Source organism: Haliaeetus leucocephalus, unplaced genomic scaffold (assembly GCF_000737465.1).
Source record: "Haliaeetus leucocephalus isolate CR32 unplaced genomic scaffold, Haliaeetus_leucocephalus-4.0 Scaffold973, whole genome shotgun sequence".
Lineage (NCBI taxonomy): Eukaryota > Metazoa > Chordata > Aves > Accipitriformes > Accipitridae > Haliaeetus > Haliaeetus leucocephalus.
Window position 1 is genome coordinate 3,363,663 of NW_010973409.1, and position 23,442 is coordinate 3,387,104.

The window sequence follows — 23,442 nt, forward strand, 5'->3', positions numbered from 1 at the left end:
AGCTTGCCACAGAAGTTACCCAAAGGGGAAACAAAAGCCCCACGAGCCGTTTTCAGGAGAATACAATGTGACCTGCAGAAAGGCCTCACTCTGACTCACTGGATGAACAGCAACAAAAAATTTGGTGGAACTTGCATGGATTAGGATTATCTGCATGAATAAAGGTTGGCGGGTTCATGCCCTAAATCCTCGGAATTTGTCAGCTATCCACACCCACAAATTTTATTGTCTGTTTATAGGTCACGGGGGTATTTGCGAAACATGCTCGGTAAGCGTGCAGTATGACAAGAACACACTAGTGCTTTCTCTCAAGATGAGACCAGCCCACACATAAAACTTGCCAGCCAGCCCTCATTTTTTTCTACTGTCTTTCTGATGCAAAAATTTTGCCTGTGACCCTCCCTCTCGCAGGCTCGGGGAGCAGGCACGAGGGAGGGTGACACAGCTACAAAAGCCCAGTGCCTGGCGTGTGTCCGTGCACTGCATCCGTGCGGTGTTCCCAAGAACACTCCTGATGCACGAAGCACACGGGCTATTTTCGGACTCGCAAAAGCAGCTACTTGTCACACAGGAGACGCCCACACTGTATGCTTGGGGAGACTTTCTGCTTTGTTCCTTGTAAGCTGCTTGGATTTTAGATTAAAACAGGAAGCAAGCAAGCAAGCAAACAAACAAAAAAAACCCACCAAATCCCCACACTTTTGCACATTATGGGTGGGAATAGCAAAATGTCTGCAAGAGAGTGGAGATGTGTCCCCCTCACACACCTTCTGCAACAAGCTGCAACTCCCAAAACCAAGAACCCCTACTGCTTTCTACCTAGGGAACCTTAGAGGTATAGCAGGTAAGAAACCAAAATGACCTTTGTTTCCCAGGTCACCTAATCCTCAGAGGAAAAGCCGCAACAACTCTACAGTCATGTGGAAGTCCACCTACATCAGCCTGAGCAGAAGGTGGATCTGACTCTGTGGCACTTGCCCCAACTCATACTGTTTAGGGCAAAACAGCAGGTTGTGGCATTTGCAGTTGCTGGCAATGGCTTGGGTTCCCAAGCAGCCCTCAGCCCAGCCCCACTGCTTGCTCAGTATTTCTCTACTTGACCTGCAGCATTGGTCTCCTTCCAAGAAGGCTTCTAAATGTAGGTGAGGTAATAATTTTAACAGATTAAACACTTCCAGAAGGGGAAGCGTAGAGTATTTCCAAGTTGATACAATAAGGACCAAATTAACAAGAGAGGTCAAGAGTTCTAATTTGTAAAGATAGAAAGTTGTTAAGCCTGATTCTGAGCACAAAAGCTAAGTACTCTCTAGGCAGCGTCTCATTCCAGTTGACTAGTAACTGGTAACAAAGCATGAATTCTGTTTGCCTTTAAGAATAAGACTTACTTTTTAATTATTATTTGTGAAGGAAGGGAAAGAGGGAAAGAAAGACGACTCTCATATTTGCAGAACAGCCTGGTTCCTTAAGAAACCTTAAGATACAATCCTTAAGGGTCATATCCATGACACCAAAAGCAGTTTTCTCCAGTTAGAGGAGCTCTACCTAACCAAAGCACTGTGGGAAAAATCTAAATTTGTTTTCACTTAAGCAGCAAGTCAGAACTGGGATGGTGTTAGACACATGTAGTCCAGGTGTTTGCCATTTACAATTTTTGCTGATGGTACAAAAGCCAGCTGTGCAGGGAATCCAAATGAAGCTGGGAGAGGGGGAGGAATTGGAGGCCCACTTAAAACCAAAGCATTTAAAGTAAATGTTCATTACACCTTAAAGAGGAAAAAATAAATAAAAAAGAAATAATTCACATAAACCTAGCAGATTCAGACCAAAACCAAGAGAAACTGAGTTATTTCAAAGGTAGTACAATGTATTCAGGGTCAAGAGAACAGCATGTGGAATAGCGGAAAAACATAGTGTAACTGAACAATCCTTTGGAAATGTCCCACCTGAGATTACATTAATGCAGTAACTACACAGAGTTAAGCACAGCTTTTGAAAAGACATAAAAGAAGCTAATCTCAACCTTACCCTGAAGTGATAGAAGAGGTTAATTTACACAAGAAGCAAAATGGGAGTGGAGGGAAGGAAGTGGTTAGAGGTTATTAATACAAATGATCAAAGCACACACCAGGTCAACACAAGCTACTGTTTTCACCTCAATAAATGAAATCTAACCCAACTATAATGTAACTCTTGGGAAAACGTCCATTGTAATAGTACAAAAGAATACCAATCATCTTGAGCACTAACTACTGAACTCTTAAATTCTAATTATACTTGTTTATTGGATTCTCCTGAATCCAGGCCCACCCAGCATGTGCCTGACTCAATTGCTATCTGAAACAAAGGCAAAACCAGAATACCACACAAAATTAGAAAACATAAAAGCAGAGAACAGATTAACACTAATATCTTCAAAGTGTTGTATGGAATGCCCAATAAATGCAAAAGAACTCCATTATACATATTTAGGACAGGAGAGAGAGTATCTGTCCCTGTACCAGATTTCTCCCACTGAAGTTCCTTGTACTGTGCAATGCATTTCCAAGTCAAATTTTAAGACCCTTAATTTCTCCAGCCTCAAGTACAGTAGTGCAGTCCCTCTTTACATCCTTCCAGGAATCTGCTAATATCACTTCCAGCACAGTCCTCTGGCTCTCCGATAGCAACATCCTCCATCCAAAAGCTTGCTCCAACATATTGAATCAGACCTGCTAGACTCAGTCCTCAAAGGCTGCACCTGTATATCCTTCATCACACATCTCTAGGATGCTTGTCAACCACACAGCATTTGTCAATAGTGGCTATGCCTCAATACCTTCTCTCACACGTATTCCTAAGGGCTTGGAAGCCTGCCAGGGTGACCAGTTTCACCTCACTTTATTTAAGAAGGTAAATCCTTTAATAACCTTTCATTTTCAACATGAAATGTGTTCTACTATAGGCACTTCACTACGGGGCAGCCCACAGGAGAGACTGTCCTCGTAAGAATTACTGAGGACTCAAAGAGGCAGTAGGGGTTTTCTTCCACTGATCATGCAAGGCTTACCAAGGAAAAGTCAAGGGAAACTGGTCCTTTCACTCTAGAGAGCTCAATCTTTTCAGAGGTCAAGGCTTTTGAAATGACCTTCAACCACTCTACTGCTCTACTAGTGCTTATTATCAAAAGGATACACTAGGTTTTGTTTCAAATAGCTGTTTCTTGCCCTAAAAGACAAATATAGGAAGGCTATGGTAATTACATTAGTCCCACCACTTCCAAATGACCCACAAACAGTATTTATCAGTCACTGCAAGCAGTTGGGCAATCTGAAATCAACAAATTAGTGGAAATAAAGCAGGAGCGATATTATAATTATATTTTCCACATTATCACTGACTAACACTAGTGTAGGTGTTAACACAGGAGCTGCTATAAGAGTCTTGGGTTCTCAGCAAAAGAAAGTTTAAACCTGAAGTACTCAAGTAGCACAAGTACGCTCTATTAGAGCACTGCTATGCTTTCTCCTATATCCCATCTCAATGTGACTGAAGCTGTATGTGTTTTTTTTCCATACATATATATGGTTTGTAAACCAGCTTGGACTCTGCTAGATGGAAGACTCCATTTAAATGCAACTCAGCTACAATACAGTGAATCTCCAGTAAACTACTCTTTTAAGGCCTCACTAAGTGGTGCCTGCTTTTTTTTGTTGTTGTTGTTTAATCCCACCTTTCTTTTCATCTGGGTGAGGGTTTACATCCAAAGATAAAGGCAGAGAGATCCCTGTCAGAAGCACAGAGCAGAAAGCAGGGCTGAGCTGGAATGACAAAACTGTATCTTTGGTTCTGCATCAGGGAACTTGGCATATAGGGCTGTCTCAATACCATTGGTAGTTTTAATATTGTCTTGTAAGGCATCATGCTGGATAAGCCTGGGACGATAAATGCTTCTGACTTGTAGCATAGAAAGCAAAGGTGTAGCAAAGCACAGATGGGAAAGTAAAAGCTCCCTCTTTAAATGCTTACTGGGCTCACGACAGAAGATACTGCATATAGTCGGTTGGACAATAAATTTTCCAATGCAAATTAATTAAACCAAAATAATGAAAAACTATTCTGAACTGAATTAAACTCTACCACAAGACACAAGAGAACCATCTGTGCTGCAAGAGAACCTCCAAACAGGAATGGACAGGCGCCAGCACAAAATCACTAGAGATGTCCCAAGGTAGATCATGCTGCTTGTGAACTGGAGCCCTAGCTTAGGGGTAGAATTTAAGGTCCTGTTGATACTACCAGAAACCCTGAAGTTATGCTAGCAAGGTCAGTTTCTTTAATTTGGGAAGCTTGTATTAATTTGTCTGGTATGACCAATTAGCATTGTCTCCACTGAGATGGACTGATGGCCTGAACTATGACAAGTCCTTTCTACTGCAGACTAGACCAAAGTCTGAAGATGGGGCAGTCACTGGTGTTTATCTCATCAATGCAACAACTTTTAAAGTAGAAAGTTAAACACGCACATAAATGCTTTCAGATACAAGGCAAACATGAAGTGTACACACAACCACCTTTTCTTGTAACCCAACACTCTTCCTCCAGCCAAGTATGTGAACCACAAGATAACATTCACTTGCACTGGTATTTGCCTTGTGGCATTGGAACATAACAGGACTGGAATATAAGAGCTTCACAGATACAACACACCTACAGAAAAAGTTTGTTACTGTACAAGCAGATGAACAACACAAGTACCCAACAAAACTGAAAAATTAAATACGACTTTAGTGGCCAAAACACACGTAACTGTTATGCTTGTGGTAACCAAGTGGTTTGAGAAACAAATACTTCTATCCTTTCTCCTCTCCCAGAGTTTATTTACTTTTCAGTTTCTCAGGCCTGTCCTGATGCTTGCACTAATTGCTTAGGACCTCTTATAAACAGAAGCAGAGAAAAAGAAAATAAGCTCCAAAATAGCGATCAAGAGGACTTGAAAAGCTGTTAACATTTAGCTAATAGAAACCAATGTATTGTCTGAAACGAGCTTAAGCTTGTTCTTAAAGAGAGTAGCTTTCAAATGGGCTGCATTCCATTAACACTGCTTCTTGCTACTTGATGGTCTGTTGACCATTCATGACTTAAGACATCAGCTACAGGTCTCTTACCTTTGGAGGCTTGAAGGGATATTCTGGTGTGAATGTGATGTCAAGGAAGAAAACACCTCCCTCATAGACTGAACCTGGAGGTCCTAGAATGGTTGATCTCCATTCATAGATGTTATCACCTTTGGGGCCAGCGCTACGAGATGAAAAAACCAAATGGTTTAGGAATATTACCACAGTTCAAATAAATATGACCTCTTACATTCTTCAAGTATGATATGGAAGAAAGTTTTCAGTGTTATACTTCATACACCACCTGAAGTAAAGACAGGGATTAAAAGTAGATCGAATCCTTCAAAAAATTTCAGAGATCTTACCTGGACTTACCAGTGTTCCAGACTGCTCAGCAAAGCTGAGAAACTAGAGGTGGGGTATGGTTTTCAGCTTCTCTCACCTGACATTTATAAGAGCAGGACTGCCCAGAACTACTCCTAAATATGCTACACAATCTCAAAACAACAGAAAAGTTAAGTTTCAAAGGAAAATTTCCTACTGGATTTCAGAAATGGCTCTTCCAGCTCAGCCTTAATAATGCTGTACTACATGAAAGACCATACTAAATTAATTAAGGACTTATGTTGATTTTATTCATCTTGTGTGATCTTTAAAATTAAAATATATTCCCATATTATTGCTAAACCAAGGCTCATGGTATAACTGAAGGAAGCCAAATACATGATGATACTCTTAAATGTCAAAATTTTCTACACTTTTACCATTTTGCTACAGTGATTTCTAGAACGAGGCCATAAGAACTCAGACCATTGATATTGTTTGTATTGTGGAACTGCTTTTGTAAGGGGAATTAAAATCACTGTGTCAAATTAAAACAGCGCTTTCTCAAATCAGCTTTGTCTAATTCTAGATTCTCCCTAACCTGCCAGCAGCTCACCAAGAGGAGTACAAACTAAAGGTGTTGCAGAACACAAATGTCTGTTTGTTGAAAATTAGATCTACCGAGATCCTCAGACACTTGTATTCTGTAGCGTGCCATATGTCACTGAGTATTTCTAAGTACAGCTCAACCTATAAAGCCATTAATGGTTTAGGACTCTATTGCTACCTCTTTCTTTCTGTGCTGCTATGGTAGTATTTTATCTGTAAGATGCCAGAGCTGAAAACTCCCTCTGCCTAAGGGGAGGTGCTGACACAGCTTTTTCCATCATGGATGTGCTATGACTTTGGAAATCTCTTCTCCCCTTGTTCTGTAAGGGGCCGGATTTTAACATCCCCAATACAAGGAAAACCAGCCTTGCTCTTCTTTCCCCATTCTTTTAACAAGGCTAATGCAAGACAGAAGGATAAAAAAAAAAAAGGCTCTTTTCATATTATAACAATCATGGCGCGGTATTACTTGAGGGAAGGCAATCCAATAAATTCAATATATACATGACAATATGCGTTTGAGAAATGTGAAGGGAACCAGAGTAATTGTTAGGTGTTAGTAAGTGCTAGAAATAGAAATACAACTATGAAAACATAAATTCTCAATGTAACAGCAGTGACCAGAGACAGTCTTTTTTCCCCTGCTCTTGCAGTACCAGTGAACATGTTCCTGACAGCAGGGGAATCAGGGGAGACAAATGGAGTTAATTCTGTTATCAAACCTAAAATTTTATGTTCAGATTAAGCTAAAAACAGAAGTTCACAATACATTGGTGCTAAACAGTTCAACAATAGCAAAGCTATGACTAAAAGCATGCTTCCAGAGGAAGGAAAGCATGTAAGAAGCCAGTAAAGGAAGACAGGTTCTCTGCAAAGTGATGCACCAGCCACTAGGGAAAGATTTCTCTCCACAGAACACAAAATCCCACGCAGCTTAAGATCGGTACTAAATTAAAGTAAAAGCCATTCCATCCTGAACACTCCTGGCATCCTGCTCCACCTTAATGACTTGTCCCTGTCCTGTGCAGGTCTATATATTTGGGCACTCAGTACTCTCCAGCTACCACTTGTGCATTAGACTGGAAGAGCATTGTATTTCGACAGGAAGCTCTACCTCTTGAAAGACACCAGCTTAACTGTGCAAACTTACTGAAAAGGACTCTGGGGCACCCTTAGCCACCACTCCAAGGAATCACCTCTTTATGTACGTATTAGCAACCTACTGACACACTGTCATTACTGCAAGTTGCACCGGTGATCATCCTCCCCTCCCTCCCCTAAAGATGGAGCTACTGAATGGAACAGGTACTTGAGCTTTGTTAGCACCGATTTACTGTTGGAATTTATATCACGAGAACTGCCAACTGGGAGCACTTCAGCACTCAAGAAATGTGATGTGCGATTAGCACTGAATACAGCCCTCTGAACCAACGAGAAATATTTCAACATTTTGCATTTTATTTCCAGCTTCAACCCAAAGGACTGTCAATAAAAAAATCCCACAGACTTAACAAATAATATATTATTATTTGTAATAGTCTTAGAAATCTCTTGTATCCCATCAGGTTTCCAATTAGAGCTATCACCGCATGCAAGTAATATACTGCTAGACCTCTGTATTAAAAGAGTGCAACATCTTTGTACGACATCAGTAGGCTTTAACAGTGATGTACTAAGCTTACCTTTTAAGCTTTTCATAATTCAATTAACAGAGTAAAATAGCTGTAGATGTCCAATTTTACACATTAACATTGATTTCTTATAAAGGAAAGACTGAAAGAGGAAGATGCAAGTCAGCTTCAGAGTGCAATATTGCTCAGATTTAAATTAGGATTAGGTAATATCAAGCAGATCAAGAAGACCTAGTGCTTAATAGAAAAGTGACGACGCTGGACCACAGCATAAAGTGCAGTGGCATTAGCTTCTGGTGGATATATAAAAACTGTCAAAGGTTAAAGATTACATTCTTTGTCTAAAATCCTTGCAATTACCTGCTTCAAAAAGAAATTCACTGATGCATAGATACAGGGCTCACAGGCACAGCTGCCACCTTGCCTGATGTGTGTCACCACTGCTCAAATTAAGTGTCTAGATCTACTAACACAACATTTTGAAGCTGTCCAACATATGACCACTGGGAAGACAATTTTAACCAATTAAAATAGAAACTGTTTTCATTGCAAGACAAGAGTATGAGAGCAAAAAATTTCTGTATTTAACTCAATAGCCTACAACCTCTTCACTTCCAAAAAAAAGAAATGAGACAAAGACCAGTAATGCAGAGTGAAAGATGACATCCGAAAGAAAATTGAGAAAATCCCAACCCATCATTATCGTATTAGGCAGCATATGTTACACAGCAGTGCAACTGAGATCTTTCTTCCCTGGAAAAACAGTGATATACTCAGTGAAGATGCCCTGCACCCACTGTAACAACTGTTTCTGATCATTCCCAGGTTGCTGCTGGCTTATCCTCTGGACAGATGTTATGACAGTAACACCCTTCGGAAAGTGCCCAGTGCCAAGGTAGTTTTTGTTCAAGGACTATCTAACTTTCCAAGTCCAGAAGCAGCAGTCTGAATCCCCCTGGTAAATGCAATGCAGAGAGAAAGTCTTGGCACAGGTGAGACTCAAAAGTTCTGCCTGGACCAAGTCCCAGCCAACGTTGTGTCGCTTTAGCAAAACCTCACCTTGCCTTGCCTCTCATTGCTGTCAGGCACCATGTTCTTTCTCAACTTAAAAACCAAACAGGTAAATTAGAAATGCCCACAGCAGAGGCTGGGGACCAGAATGATGCCTAGGTAAATTGGCTGCACGCTCAGATGCCTTGCAGTACTGAGCAGTTGTAAACATAAGACTGTCACAGAGATGAAGTGTTCACGGAGAAGATACACATACACCTTTTCATGTACTGAAAAGGCTGAAACGACAGATAGTCTGCAAGAACAGCCAGCCTGTGGCTTTTTCATGTTTAAGCCAGCCAGGTACAACCTCCACCCCAGGCATACATTACATGATACCACTCTCATATTTTTGGTGCACAAACTCAGCTCCCAGCTCCCTCCTCCCTCCTCTGCCTGTGCATCCCTGGGGAAATCACTCAAAGTATGCCTATGCCATGGAGGGGAGGCAGGATTTTCTGGTGTTCACCACATGCAGCTAACGTATGAAAATCCCTGGGAACACACTGCTGGTACTTTCCAGGAGAATGACTCAGAAAGAGTCCACTGTTTATGTCAACTTGCTAGTACATTTGGAAACTACCTAGTCCTCTCTAGGAGTTGACCAAATGGTAACATAAGCTTTTCCTCTAGTGAAAATACAGCCCAGTGAATACTTCAGTTCCTCTTCTTTGAGATATGGAAAGCATGCAATAGCAGGTCACAGTAGTGATAAATGAATCAAAAATTAGTCGATGCTACAGACACTAGGTTAATACCCTGCTATACCACAAAGGTATATATTCCTTTTAAAAGCTAACTAATTTAGCAGAGTAGTTTAAAAATGCCAGACAGCTATCTGCCAGGGTGGTTATGAGGAGGGCAATTTCATGGTATGTTGAAGTAAATAACAGCTAATGAAAAACTACAATGTTTCATTTAAAACCACAAGTGACAAAACCATGAACTCATACTCCGACTACTCCATAGCCCTCGATTCTATTTTTGAGGCTATTTTGCCCTGAACAGGAAGACTCTGATGCAAGTACCTAAGCTGTTTTGAAGTTGCACACTTGTGGAAAATAATTTCCAAAAACACTGCAGACATGACCTTTTCCAAGGGACATAGCTCAAATCAGAAAGCAAACAACATACTAACAGTGCATGGGAATTCCAAGGTGGCAGGGAACCTGATGGTCTCCAACGTAAAACTGCGCTGTTACAAACTGACAGCAACATTTTTTGTTGTTGTTGTTTTATTTTGTAGTAAGAAACAGTGAATGACTGAACATGGAATTGCATCTTGGCCATGTATACATCACCTTACTATGCAGCTTTAGGAAATACTTAGTTGACTGTTAGGTCTCTTTTTTCCTTCTCCCCCTCTCCCCCCTTTTTCTTTTCTTTTTTTTCCCCTCCTTTTTTTTGGTAAAGATGCAAGCCCAAAATGCATTAGACATTTTGACAGGCAGGGAGGCAGCATAAAGTTCTGGTGCATCTTGATTTTCCCTCCTAATCCACCCCACTCCTGACCTCAGGGTAAATATGCTTTCTTTCCTGGTAGTCCACCAAGTGGGTCCACGCTGAGCTTGCCCACCTACATTGTCAGACTGAATCTGGTGCAAAGATTGCAAAGGTACCCCAGAAGTCCTAGATCACTGGGCGAGGCAGGTGCAGGGTCTACAATGAAGCAGGACAGCTCACCTAGCTTAGCTACACGCACACTTGCAAAACCCTTCATTCAAAGAAATTTTGCTCTATGGATCTCTAAGCAAGCTGTGTTAAAAATGGGAACATCAAAGAACAGAGTTAAAACCAACCAAACAAAAAAGCAGCTAATTCTTTGGCCACCATGTCACTTCCAAAACTTCATATTAATACATAGCTCTAATTTTAGATATAAATTGTCACCTCCTGCACATGCTTTAGCTACCAAAATGTATTATTATTATTTTTATTACTATAGCACTGAGACACTCCATTCACAGACAGAACCCCACTATGCTAGGCATGCTACAATGCAATCAAAAACCTCATGTACACAACTTACACAGGTTTTTCAATTATCAAATAAGCATTAAAACACTACACAATTATTAGGAAGAAATTCAACCAGACAAGACAGAAGGAGTTAAAAGTATACCCTGGGCCATCCATTTAATTGCCATTTTCCGGTCAAGTAGTTTAAAAGTGGGATATAATTTTTTTGCCTCCCATTTTTAGTCAAAGACTGGAAATGAAAGGAAAAGGAAAAAAAAAAAAAAAAATCACAACACAACAAAACCCCTCCTGGGCAACCGTGGAAAGTTAAAGGTAATATACTGAATTACCATGTGACTACATGAATCAGAGTGATATTTTTTGCCCACTGTCATTATACACAGCCAAGCTGGTCCTCTGTGTTAACACTAGTTAAAAATGATGGATTGACCATAGGCGAAATGCCTACGAGCTCAAGGAGAGACACAGGGAAAAGACAGCAAGAGAAAAAGTTGCAGCTGGCTTTAATTAAAGCATAAGAAGGGAGCAAAGGAGGGAAAGGAGAGGTAAGTGAGCAAAGATGGAACATTATATCACTACAGCAATCCAAACTATAGAATTGTGCAAACAGAACCTAATTCTCCTTCTAATGCATGGTCAGGGGCATGGTTTTCAAGTACAAAGCAGTAAATATTATTATTTTTCTTGTAACTCATTGAAGGTACTGTATTTTCTGTCTTAAATTTAAAATGGCAGTCACAATATTATTGCACAATGGTAAGTACCTTACAAACCCCACCACATTTCTAAGAGAGAAGAGCATGCACTAAATTTCTGTTTTAGCATCTGGGAAAGCTTTTCCCTTAAGTATCAGACTAATGTAAAATTGGGGAGGGAAGGTTTGAAGAATTGCACATAAATTGCACAAAGCTTAAACTGGAGGATAAACGGTGCAGCGAATTACATTCTTACGAGGTTAAAAAAGGAACTAAATAACTAAATAGCTCTGATAATGGGGCTGATAAGGTGTTATGTAGGGATTTATGGGACTTCAAGGAAAACTGTTTCAGGGGGATTTCTTTGTGGGAAGGAAAAAAAAAAGACTAGGTTTTCCAGTTTATGTAAAAAATACTTGGCAATAAGATCACACAACAACCAAGAGCCTTACTGTTGCCAAGATCTCACTCTTTTCAATTACAACAGGAAGAGAAATGCCCAGGAGTACTTGCAAATCTAGGACCTTCACCTGAAATATTTCAGTCTCTGCAAAATATTACTGTGAAGTTACTACTAAACTACTTGGTGAAAAGGCCAACCCTCTTGAATAATTTCACCGCAGAGCTTGATTTTTAAACCAGGCTTCAAAGATTTAAAATAAAATCTCAGTTAACAGGGAGGTCAGAAGGAGACTTATGATATTCTCAGGAGTGTGCTGCAGCTCTATTTAGTTTAACAATAACCACTTCAATTTAGGAGCAAGTCCTCATAAAAAGGTTCAAGAGAAATTAATCCATTTAGCATTGGTTCCAAAATTGAAAATAAATCCAGCCTGCTCAGCTCTCAAGGGCTCCCATTTTCCATTGCAGTGGCTTCTTCCTAGCCTTCTCCACCTCAAAGCACTGTAAGTTTGTTCCACTACATGTAGGACCATTTTCAGCATCCAACATGACTGCAGAGAGGCTGTTGCAGCAAGTCTGTGGCTTTAGTATGTACAGGATGCAAATACAGAAAATGTTAAATGAAGTAGTCAATGAAATGATTTTCATTGTATGCACATCTGTTTTCCTTTTCTCCTCATAGTTATAGCTTGACACTGTGACCAAAAATTAAATGAATTAAAATGTACTGGCTTATATTTGACCTTGCATCTCCCATTAAATAATACCCTGCACAAGAAACAATAAAACAAATTGGGAAAGAGTAGAAGAGAATCTGACTCGCCTAACAATTAGCAACGGCTTATGACAAGAAGATGTGATGGTAGAAACTGTGCTCTGCCAGCTTAACCTTGTGTTATTTTTACATCAGTTTCCTTCCTGCCATTTGTCAACTGGACTATTAGCTGCCAACATGGGGACAGAAATTCCTTCACATCATCAGACCTCATTTCCAAATTTAGTATTTATGACACAGATGTGTAATTTACATTTGGTAAGCAAAATTAGGCAGTTTCACAAATGCACCATTTTTGCAACTACACCATTTGCTTGGGGCCTTTTCACATTCCAACAGGTTTTTGGAAGTTGGTATAGAAACATATCCAGTAAACCTATTTGTTTCTGTAATTGTAATGCTTTCATTAAGTAAACATACTCTTAAAGCGGTTGCCCAGCATCAAATTGACAGTCTTGTATTTAAAGACAATAAAAGAGAATCAATACTATTAATAAATATGAAAGTTCTTGTGTCACTAATCTCAAATGTGGTGCACCCCTCAAAAGAGAGCAAAAGCTCTACTTCCTCCTGGCAATTACTGGGACTTAGTAGGTTCTTCACCCATGGAAAAGAAACTACCCCCTTGGACCAACATAACAGTTCAATAATGCCCCCTTGCCCCCCATAAGCAGCCCTAACTGTGCTACATTAAATGATGAGAGCGTTCTCCCCTAAATACCATGCTTTATCCATTAGGGAAAATAAAAATCCACCACAAATAACCTGCCATTCCAGAATCAAACTGGGACCTACATCTGTGTTTCTGTCCTCCATGCCCATCTCCTGTCCTCTTCCTATCAGTGTGGGAATATGAAAGGTGGACTCAATAAACAGATAAAAAAACCCCAGCATGTCATAAATATTTAGGCATCCTGTAGTACATCAACTGTAAAACTGCTAAGTTTGGACCCACATGATCTGGAGGCATCTGTCTTCACAAGTCACTTGCCCTGTTTAGGGGAAAGAAAGAAAAAAAAAAAACCCCAGAAAGATCCCACCTATTTCATAAGTCTACCTATCCAGCATTGAGATAACACAGTGGACTGGTTATCTTGGACTTTATCATCAGTTTGCCCTCTTGATTTTGTTATAACTAGTAGTTCTGTAGATCAAGAAATGCATATGCTAAGTAACTTGGACTGAAAGGGTAACAGCAGCTACAAACCAGCTTGGAAAAACTGGCCCCAGAAAGTTAAAGATGATGTGTAACAGTTGGCAAGTCGCCCCTGCTACACTGAAAATTGAAAGCAGACAAGACTCTCGAACTTCCTCAAACTAATAAGGACATGGTTCTTGTGGCTTCACCCAACTGTCCCCTCGAGCTAGCTTTCTTACTTCGAAGCATGGGGAGGAAAAGGGCTATTTTAAAGAGGGCAGACAATAAATTGCCAGACTGGTAGCTGTCATCTCTCTTGCACTGAACTACACAAATTCTGTTTAACGTCTGTACTCAGAACAGATGATGCAGTATTTTAAGATTGCTAGTTTATATGTAACTTTAAGTTTTCAAGAGAACATAACCTAAGGAAAAAAAAAAAAAAAAAGCTCACGTACCACATGCTCCGAAACTGATCTTCCTGTCCCGCCACCTACCTACCTACCAACTTGCCCTAAAAACATGCTACAAATTAAAACAAATCCATCAACACCAACAGACTCCCTTTCGCATTAGATCAAGGATAGGTAGAGTCAATACCACTTAACTAGAGAATGAGGTCATTCCATTATCTTGTCTTCACATCATTATATTGCTTTCCATCAGCATACGAATGCTGATACTGATAATATACTTTGATTAGCAACATAATGTTATGTTTTGAAGGACATATCTTAATGATACATGAAACCTAGAAAGAAAAATAAATATATAGAAAATCTAATCTGGATGTCTTCCCCTTCTCCTTTATTGACATTAAACTCTTTATATTAACTTCCTTTGCTTGCCATTCACTAAATAAATCAAAATCACTGCATTTGGATTAACCTGTTTTACTGCAGGCGATAACAGCAAAATTACACAAACCACCCAATACCAAAACAAGATTTGGTTACTCTTCTCAAAACAACAACAAAATATTCTCAATTATGCTGCACTACCCAGTGCATCTCTTTCCTGATTTTCACAATTCTGAACTACTATTAAAGTTGCCTAGCAGAAAAGTAATTTGAAAACACTACCTTTGAGTTTTGAAACAGTGACATGCACAGACTAGAAATTTTATCTGAGATCTGAGAGTTTACTATTTTTTAAGTAAAACAAGATTACCTACACTTTAATACAGCACAGCTGCCAGCCGACTACATAGCAGTCACTAAAAATTGTTTATATACCACTGCAAGTTGTTCTCATTAAAAACAGTTGCAAACACGAGCCAGTCACAATAGCTAATCAGCATTTATTGTAGCAGATACATACACAAATATTATTGTGAAGCTGACATGAGAGCAAAAGCTTGAAAAACAAAAAATCTGTCAAGGGATTTAAAAACAAAAATAGGCTTTTGATTTTTTGACAGCATAGTCACATGCATAAGGATAGCCTGAATAGGCATTTGTAGTGGCTTCCTAAAGTTTTTTTATTTTTTTGTTTTCAAAGTATTAGGAACATTAAATTTAATCCACATAAGGAGCCACAAGAGGATTAAGCAGTGCTCTTAAATAATATATACAGTTTTGGGGCCAATGTGCATGCCTTAACTTGAAGGACAGATATAGTCCATCACAAATTACCTTTTTTCTCCAGAACCCTATTTGGCAATTGACGTTAAGCAACTTCCCCCAAAGCAAAAAACCCCCACATCATCGACTTTCAAACTTCCCAATGCCTTCAATCCACGACATTTTTGTCTGGAATTATCTCCTGAATGTAAGGAAACATTAAAGACAATGAAGTGCCAGGCAATAAGAGTTTCAACTTGGGGCATTACATCACTCACACCTTTTATAAAAAGCATGGCACATTTACACACATAAAAGCCAATAAGGGTGTCTGCTCCTCCCTGAGTTTCACCAAAGAGAGAAGACTTAGCCACAATTTAATAAGCTGGAAAGACAACACCACGGGTGGCAGTTATGTTCTGCTGACAGAGGTCCGCAGCAGGCAGGTAAAAGGGAACTGCCAGGGAGCACAAGTCCAGGCATCCTTGTCAACATCAGTCCTGGTCCCACACCGACTGGAAACTTTGCTCCTTCAGCTGACCACTGGAATTCTTAGCTTAAACTACGTTTCAACCTTTCACTGTCATGAAAAAAAAAAAAACCATCATGCTAAGTTTACACCGTAATTGGCTGAAAACACTGATGTTAAATAATGCTTCAGATATGTTCCCATGGTCTGGAGGCTTTTCTAGTCATTAAAAAAAAAAAAAAATGTTCTCCTCAAACTTCCTGCACAACCCATGAAGTTCACAGAGAAGGATCTTTAGTGGCATTTAGTAAAAATTTGCATTTCTTTATCAGCTGGTGAAAACATTTTAATTGGTAGTAGTACTAGCGTGAGATTTTTCTATTACATTTCATAGAGACAGAAGGAGGAAAGCACACCTTACAGGCACATGCAAGTGTTTTAGAGACAGCAGTTTACATTTTCTAACCTTTTAACCTGAGCATTGTTAACAAGTAACACCTTAAAGGAAGAGTGACAAGATTAGGAGGTATGTTTTGAGAGTTGTGCATCACTTTTGTTATGCTGTAACCACTTCCATACATGTGGCAACAGAAATAAAGAGGCATGCCTACAAAACTGTAAAACTGACACAGAGATAGATATACAGTTTGCACCTAATTTTAGACTATTAATTTTTGAAGAAAAACTGAACACGTTACTTCTAATTAGGCACAAATATTACGAATATGAAACTGGCATAATAGCATAACAGTAGTATGGCAAAACACGTAGAAGAACTGACAGCCTTAACACCCATGCTTGATGTAATTTTACATACATAACAACATAAGAGGAGGAAATAAATCTATCATTAGCTACAAATCACAGGGATTTGGGGTATGAAGGTAGGAAAAGCACTGTAAGAACAAAGAAATTACTTGTTTCCAGTCACTACAGCTTCATTCACTTTGATTTTCTCACTAAAAGGCATTTCAAATATTCCCTTTTAGTGAAATAAAGATGTTCTAACAGCAATACGTTTACAATGTAAATATATTTACACTATTTACACTATGTTAGAAAATTCCTCAGCCAGTCTAGGCAATCCCGCCTGAACTTTCGAGATAAAATAAAGAGATATTTCTTCCTTTAAGTTTCTGTGTGAAGATCTCAGTTCAGAAAGGCCAGTAGAGAAACCCCTTAGAGTACACACAAATAGCCTTCTTAAAAAAATCAGTAAGAATCAGACAAATTCCAAAGACAGCTGACACTACCATCATTAAAAAGGACTTCTAATAATTTTTTATTTTATATTGGGTTTTTAATCAAATGTAATTAAAAGTTATGATGAGACAACTCCTTTTTTCCAATTAAGGCAAACTAACCGAAAATAGTTCTCTTCTGCTGAGCTAGTGCCTGTCACAGAAGAATAAAACAGATCACAAAAAAAAAAAATCATCCCAATGGTAATATCAGTAACAGAGTAGCAAACTAACCAAGCCTAAAACGATTTTTTTATTTACTCTGTATAAATATAAGTAAAACTACATGTCACACATGTAACTTTCAAGCCATGAGATAATGACACTACAAACTTGAAAATTGATCAGGCAAAGTCAACCTTAAGATTAAGTACTGGAGTAAGACACCAAAGTATGTGTGCACTCATTTTCAGCTTTAAGACTCAATTCTCAGAGAGATATTAATTTGACAAAACATTACGGGAAATAGTTTTGGAAATTACTCTTAAAGGTGCTTTTGTTGCACATATATATAGATACATATGTGTGTGGGTGTTTCATAATACACATTTTATAACACGACTTGCAAAGATTTTTTCTAAACAGTTTTCCCCTTTATATAAAACAATGTTAAAATAAAGCTCAGTCCACCCATTACTATAAGTACTTTGTTCACAGCCAAATACAAATTTTGCCACAGAACTTTTTTCCTCTAGTAGCTTATCAGAAGAATTCCGATGCCCTGTTTTTCACTGGTTTCCAGTGTCAAATGGGGCAGAGATGGGCACTGGAAGGCTCCTGCCCGGTCCTCTGCTTTCCCCTACCTTAGCAACATCCTCGACACTAACTGATTGAGTGTCAAAACCAGGCATCTATGTTTCCCTTCTGAAATCAGTATGATGAATAAGCTGCAGTAATTCTGTCTGATTTTGCCCTCCATAGAAGTCTGAGTCTTTTTGAAGCTTGCTAAATTCCTGGCTTCAGCAATGTAATACAGCATGGAATCCCTACGTCTAATTTCATTTTGTAAAAATTAAATAAATTAAATTTCTCTATCTTTTAATCTCATTCCATATGCCTTTGTTCTTGTGCATCACAGAGGAAAATAATCTTCCAGTCTATTTTCTCTAGAGAATGAAAACAAGGAAAATAAACATTCAGTCTATTCTCTGAAGGAAGCAATCCATGTGTATTCACATGAGAACTCCTCCAGTTTCTTTTTCAATAATTTCAATCTCTCCTCTGCAAAATCCACTTAGTATTACAGAATACTTCTCCAATATTCTTTTTAAGATAAAGTGGACAGCATTACACAGAAGTTGATGGACATGGCATTACTTTGTATGTATCTATATTAAGCCTTTTTCTCATTCACATGCCAGAAAAACCTACTGCCCTTCCTTTTTCAAAATGGGAAGACTTAGCTACCATAGGTATGCCCTTAATGAGCACTAAGCCAGTAAAGAATAAGTTTCTTCCCTACTTTCAAAGTAAGAACTTTGCAGCAGACCATGCATTGTTAAAGATCTGTCGTGTTAGCAAATACATTTGTCAAGTGTCTTTCTAGAAGCCAGTACTTCTGTATCAGTCTGGGCTTGCTGAAGTCTATGAGAAACTTCGTCAAATTCAGCAGAACAAATTCATATGCAATGCAGGACAGAGAAATCTCTTTTGGGAACCTGGAAAAAACCAGCAGTGACTGCAAAAGCCAGATTGCTGCAAAGCACTTTGATTGGGGGTTTGCTTCATCACACTTAGCCCAGTCAGTAATTATTGCATTCCTCATTCTTACTGTCAGCAAAGAACACTTTTGAAAGCATCCTTGTCACTTCTGCATCCTGTAAAAAGACAGGATATTGTATTCTTTATGGAAGAATAATCTCTAAGTGTTTGTTATCAATCAGTGCTGCTGCTGAGCATCTTAGAAACAAGCAACAAGCGTTGCTTCTGTCATTAATCTGACTAGTTTTTAGATAATTACAGAAGAGCAGAACCTTACAAAGGAATGCACACAGCTCTGTGGAGAACTGAACTCCTCTACTAGAGACATTTTAAGGTTCTTTTCTTTGAAGCCACATGTTTTATTCAAGTTGCCTTTCATAAACTCCCAATAAGAGAATCTGAAGACCAGGAATATTTTGGCTAATGCCCAGGGATTTCTATTTATTGTTTCTATTACACTTTTGCTCAACTACTTTTTTTCTTTTCTTTTTGATACTACAGATGTGGGTTTGTTGTTTTTTGATTGGGTTTTTGGTTTTTGTTGTTGTTTTTTAAATAAGCTTTAGCATATCAAGATCATATTTCTCCTCCCTGGCTCCAATGTGTAGGAACTGTGTCATTTAAAGCCCTGCCGAGATTTGCAGGCATAAATGTCAACTACAACAGTCAAACCTTTTAACATATTTATTACTTCATTCCTGATATTTTTCCACTCTGTGGAATTAATTCCATAACTTGAAGTGCCACTTATTAAAAAGCCAAGACATGGTAAAGAGCCTGCTACCATCATCACTTCCTTTACAGAAATATAGTGATTTCACTCATCACAGCATACTCAAGTTTAATCAATGTTGTGGTTCTTGCTCTGCATAGGTATTAATCATTCATAAGTCTTCGGATTCTATTGCTCCCTTTGTAGGTCATTTCCACAGGCATTCCCTTGCAACCTGATCAGACACGATGCATAATGGTAATTCCTGGGATGAGCTGATATGGAAAGGGATGTGGAAAAAGGGCATGGAAAGAGACAAAGAAAACATGTGAGGAGGATATCCACTCCCAAAGAGATATAAGACAAGTGCGTACATGTGTATGTGGAAGAAGGGAGGGAGAAAAAACACTTGCATATGTACAAGCTGGGATTAGAGAAAAAGATTTCCATGCAATGCCCAGAATTCAGGTAAATTTTAGTCTACGGGCAAGTTTAATTCAAAGGAACACAAAAAAAGCACACTCTTCTGATACAACATCTCAAGATAAACGTGCTTAAGCCTGGGAGCATGGGTTTAATATTGCTCCAAAATCACCATAATTTATAAGACAGGCTTTGAACATTCACGATAGCCACATGCCTGCCCAATTCTATTTCGAATTCTGTTATGTTCTTGGCCTCAATAATTTCCTGTGACAGTAAGTTCCATAGACTAATTATATGTGTGAAAGACACATATAATACCTTCCTTTTATTACTCTTATATTTGCCACCTTTGATTTCAATAGAACATATCTCTTTGTTCTTCTGCTATGAGAAAAAGAAAACAGATGTTTCCAATTTATTTTCCTTTACACTAGTATTCAGTGCAGCATGAAGCTAACGGTTAAATAAATGACTGAAATATTTCATTCTGACTGTGTTCTTCCAAACAGAATAAACTCGCCTGCCTACTAGGAAAATCAGAGAAAGATGAACAAGTAAAGGAAGTAAAGAAACTCAAACTTATGAACTCTGAGCAAGAGGCTTATGAGAGAACATGAGAAAACCACACACACCAAGCTGTGTCATGTGGTCGGCACGCTGGAGGGAAGGGATGCCATCCAGAGGGACCTTGAGAGGTGGGCCTGTGTGAACCTCATGAAGTTCAACAAGGCCAAGTGCAAGGTCCTGCACATGGGTCGGGGCTATCCCAAGCACAAATAGAGGCTGGGTGATGACTGGATTTAGAGCAGCCCTGCAGAGAAGGACTTGGGGGTACTAGCAGATGAAAAACTGAATATGAGCCAGTCATGTGTGCTCACAGCCCAGAAAGCCAATCTCGTTTTGGGCTGCATCAAAAGAAGTGTGGCCAGCAGGTCGAGGGATGTGATTCTGCCCCTCTACTCCACTCTGGTAAGACCCCACCTAGAGTACTGCGTTCAGCTCTGGGGCCCCAACATAAGAAGGACATGGACCTGCTTGAGCGGGTCTAGAGGAGGGCCATGAAGATGATCTGAGGGCTGGAGTACCTCCCCTATGAGGACAGGCTGAGAGAGTTGAGGTTGCTTAGACTGGAGAAGAGAAGGCTCCAGGAAGACCTTATAGCAACCTTCCAGTACTTAAAGGGGTCCTACAGGAAAGATGGGGAGGGACTTTTTAACAGTGAGTGTAGTGATAGAAGGAGGGGTAACGGTTTTAAACTGAAAAAGGGTAGATTTAGATTAGATATTAAGAAAAAATTCTTTACTGTGAGGGTGGTGAGACACTGGAACAGGTTGCCCAGAGAAGCTGTGGAGGCGTCATCCCTGGAAGTGTTCAAGGCCAGCTTGGACGGGGCTTTGAGCAACCTGGTCTAGTGGAAGGTGTCCCTGCCCATGGCAGGGGGTTGGAACTAGATGATCTTTAAGGTCCTTTCCAACCCAAACCATTCTATGATTCTAAAACAAATACTACAAGTATTAAAAAATGGTCCCGTTTGATGCTGGTACACCTATATTTGAAGAAGAAAAAACCCCAACAAGCCACAAACTCTAACCAAGTGAAATATAGCACGTATGGCTGAAGATGCTAGTGAGGGAGAAGAACAATAAAAAAGCAGAAGATAACCTATCATGTAATGTCACCCAAACTCTGGTATCACACATACTCAGCATGCTATTTTAAACCTCATTGCAGAAGCAGTTACAGCCAACAGTTCCAACTTATTTTGTGAGCATAAGCAAGTTCTCAGGTGCCATCACCAGTGTCACGGATGAATGGCTTAAAAAGAGACCGATGCCACAGTTTTGCAATGACATTTCTGGGCACTTGCAGGAAGGGTGTACCTCTATATTTGTATGTAACTACCATTATCTGGGTGAAAGCTGCACCAAAGACAAGCATGACTTGAACAAAAACATTTCATAAAATAGGGATCTCTATATAGAGGGATTCAATTTATAAAAGCAGCGGAAATAGATTTCAGAGGGACTTCACCAGATTACAGACTGATGACATTGGTGTTACAATTTCAGTGGAAACCTTCCTTGATTCAGTTATTGCAGGTCAGAAAAGGACAATTCAGAGAAACTACAGAGCTTTTGTATTACCTCAGCTATAGGACTGATCCCTAAATACAAAGGTACCTACCCTCGGATCCAATATCAGGCTGCACTGTGGCTTACTGAGCCCAGTTTCAGCCTCCCTCACCTTCCAATGACTGAGACACTGCTGCAGTTAGCTGCATCCAAACTGGCATCAAATCATCCAAATAAAACCATAGAATGCAGGAAAAATTCAACTTCAGAATTCTGGCAGTTTCTGTATGAAATCTTAGCCACCTGTCACATATGCATAGAGCATGCTTGAAAGATATTTGTGTGACTTTGGCTCAACCTCTCTCCCCAGGCTAGGCAGTGAAAAAATCACAAGATAGTAATTCAGAGGGACAAATACAAAACCAATAGATCTGAGAAGTCCAAGATCACAGTCCTTTTATGTTATGCTACTTAAATGAGGACTATGGCCTCTTTATTTTGAATAATCTGGTTGTTCTTATGTTTAATGGAAACGACACTGTACTTAAGGAAAAATACGCTTACATCGCAATGCTTAATTTTGCAGTATCATGAGATCCTTGATCTTTGCACCAGCATCATTAATACACATTAGTTACACGTGAAAAGGCGTCAGCTATATGTGACCAGCTTTGGGGACTTGAAAACAAATTTCTGGAGCAGAGAAACTCTTTCTGACAATACACATCATTTGGATCAGATGTTTTTATTTTTAAAGGTATATTTTCAACAATGAACAGTTTATGAGACAAATGAAGTGTTCTTACACAGATACAAAGTTCATTTTTCCATGTCAAAACTCTGCAAAGACTGGGGAAAAGCCACCAGTCTGCTATGATTAGTCAAGGGCACAAAAGCACAATTAGCTCTTACTTGCTGACAGAAGGATTGGATGGAAAAAGAAAACCCAGGTGGGTGAAATACAAAATGAGGTGTCCTAATTGAGTGTGATGACATTCAGATTGAGTTTTCTAAAAATGTCATACATCTTTTCACAAACTTGGGTGATAAAGTTACAGTCATACCTAGTTCTGATCATACGTACACTATTTAATATATAAAATCCGAGTATATAGGCATGTGTGTATAAACATGCACATGTGCATACACGCAAACACAGACAAAATATACACCTCCACAGTTGTACTAACTCAGTTCAGCAGCAGTTAAAATGAACAGCTACTGCTGCTGTAGTAATACTGTAGAAGTGCAGAAAGACCATCCAGGATTGATAAAAGAGAATTAGCCCACTTCAGCCCCTTTGCTTAGATACTTTTCAGAACACACACACTCTTATATAGTATTCCATAATGGCATATCTAGAATTCTATTATCATTTTTGCTACAAAATTATGACAAGAATATACAATATTGCAGCACTGATCCAGCAAACACCTTTTGCTCTCAGTCACAACAAGAATTTTGGCCTTACCCTTTATACCACTGGAATTAACTGTGGAAAGTCAGCATTATCATTGGAGTCTGTTTTGCCTGCACTTAAAGAGACTTCCCCACGTGTGCTT

The 23,442-nt window shown here is 39.3% G+C and overlaps 1 protein-coding gene across 2 annotated transcripts in view; it reads right to left on the reverse strand.

The window, feature by feature from the left end:
• Positions 1–23,442, reverse strand: part of UBE2E1 (ubiquitin-conjugating enzyme E2E 1) — a 45,071-nt gene that overhangs the window by 2,428 nt on the left and 19,201 nt on the right. For both annotated transcript variants that reach the window (XM_010584372.1, XM_010584373.1), the window contains one exon: positions 5,145–5,277. In XM_010584372.1, coding sequence (XP_010582674.1) covers positions 5,145–5,277 — 133 coding nt within the window. The remainder of the gene's footprint in view (positions 1–5,144; positions 5,278–23,442) is intronic.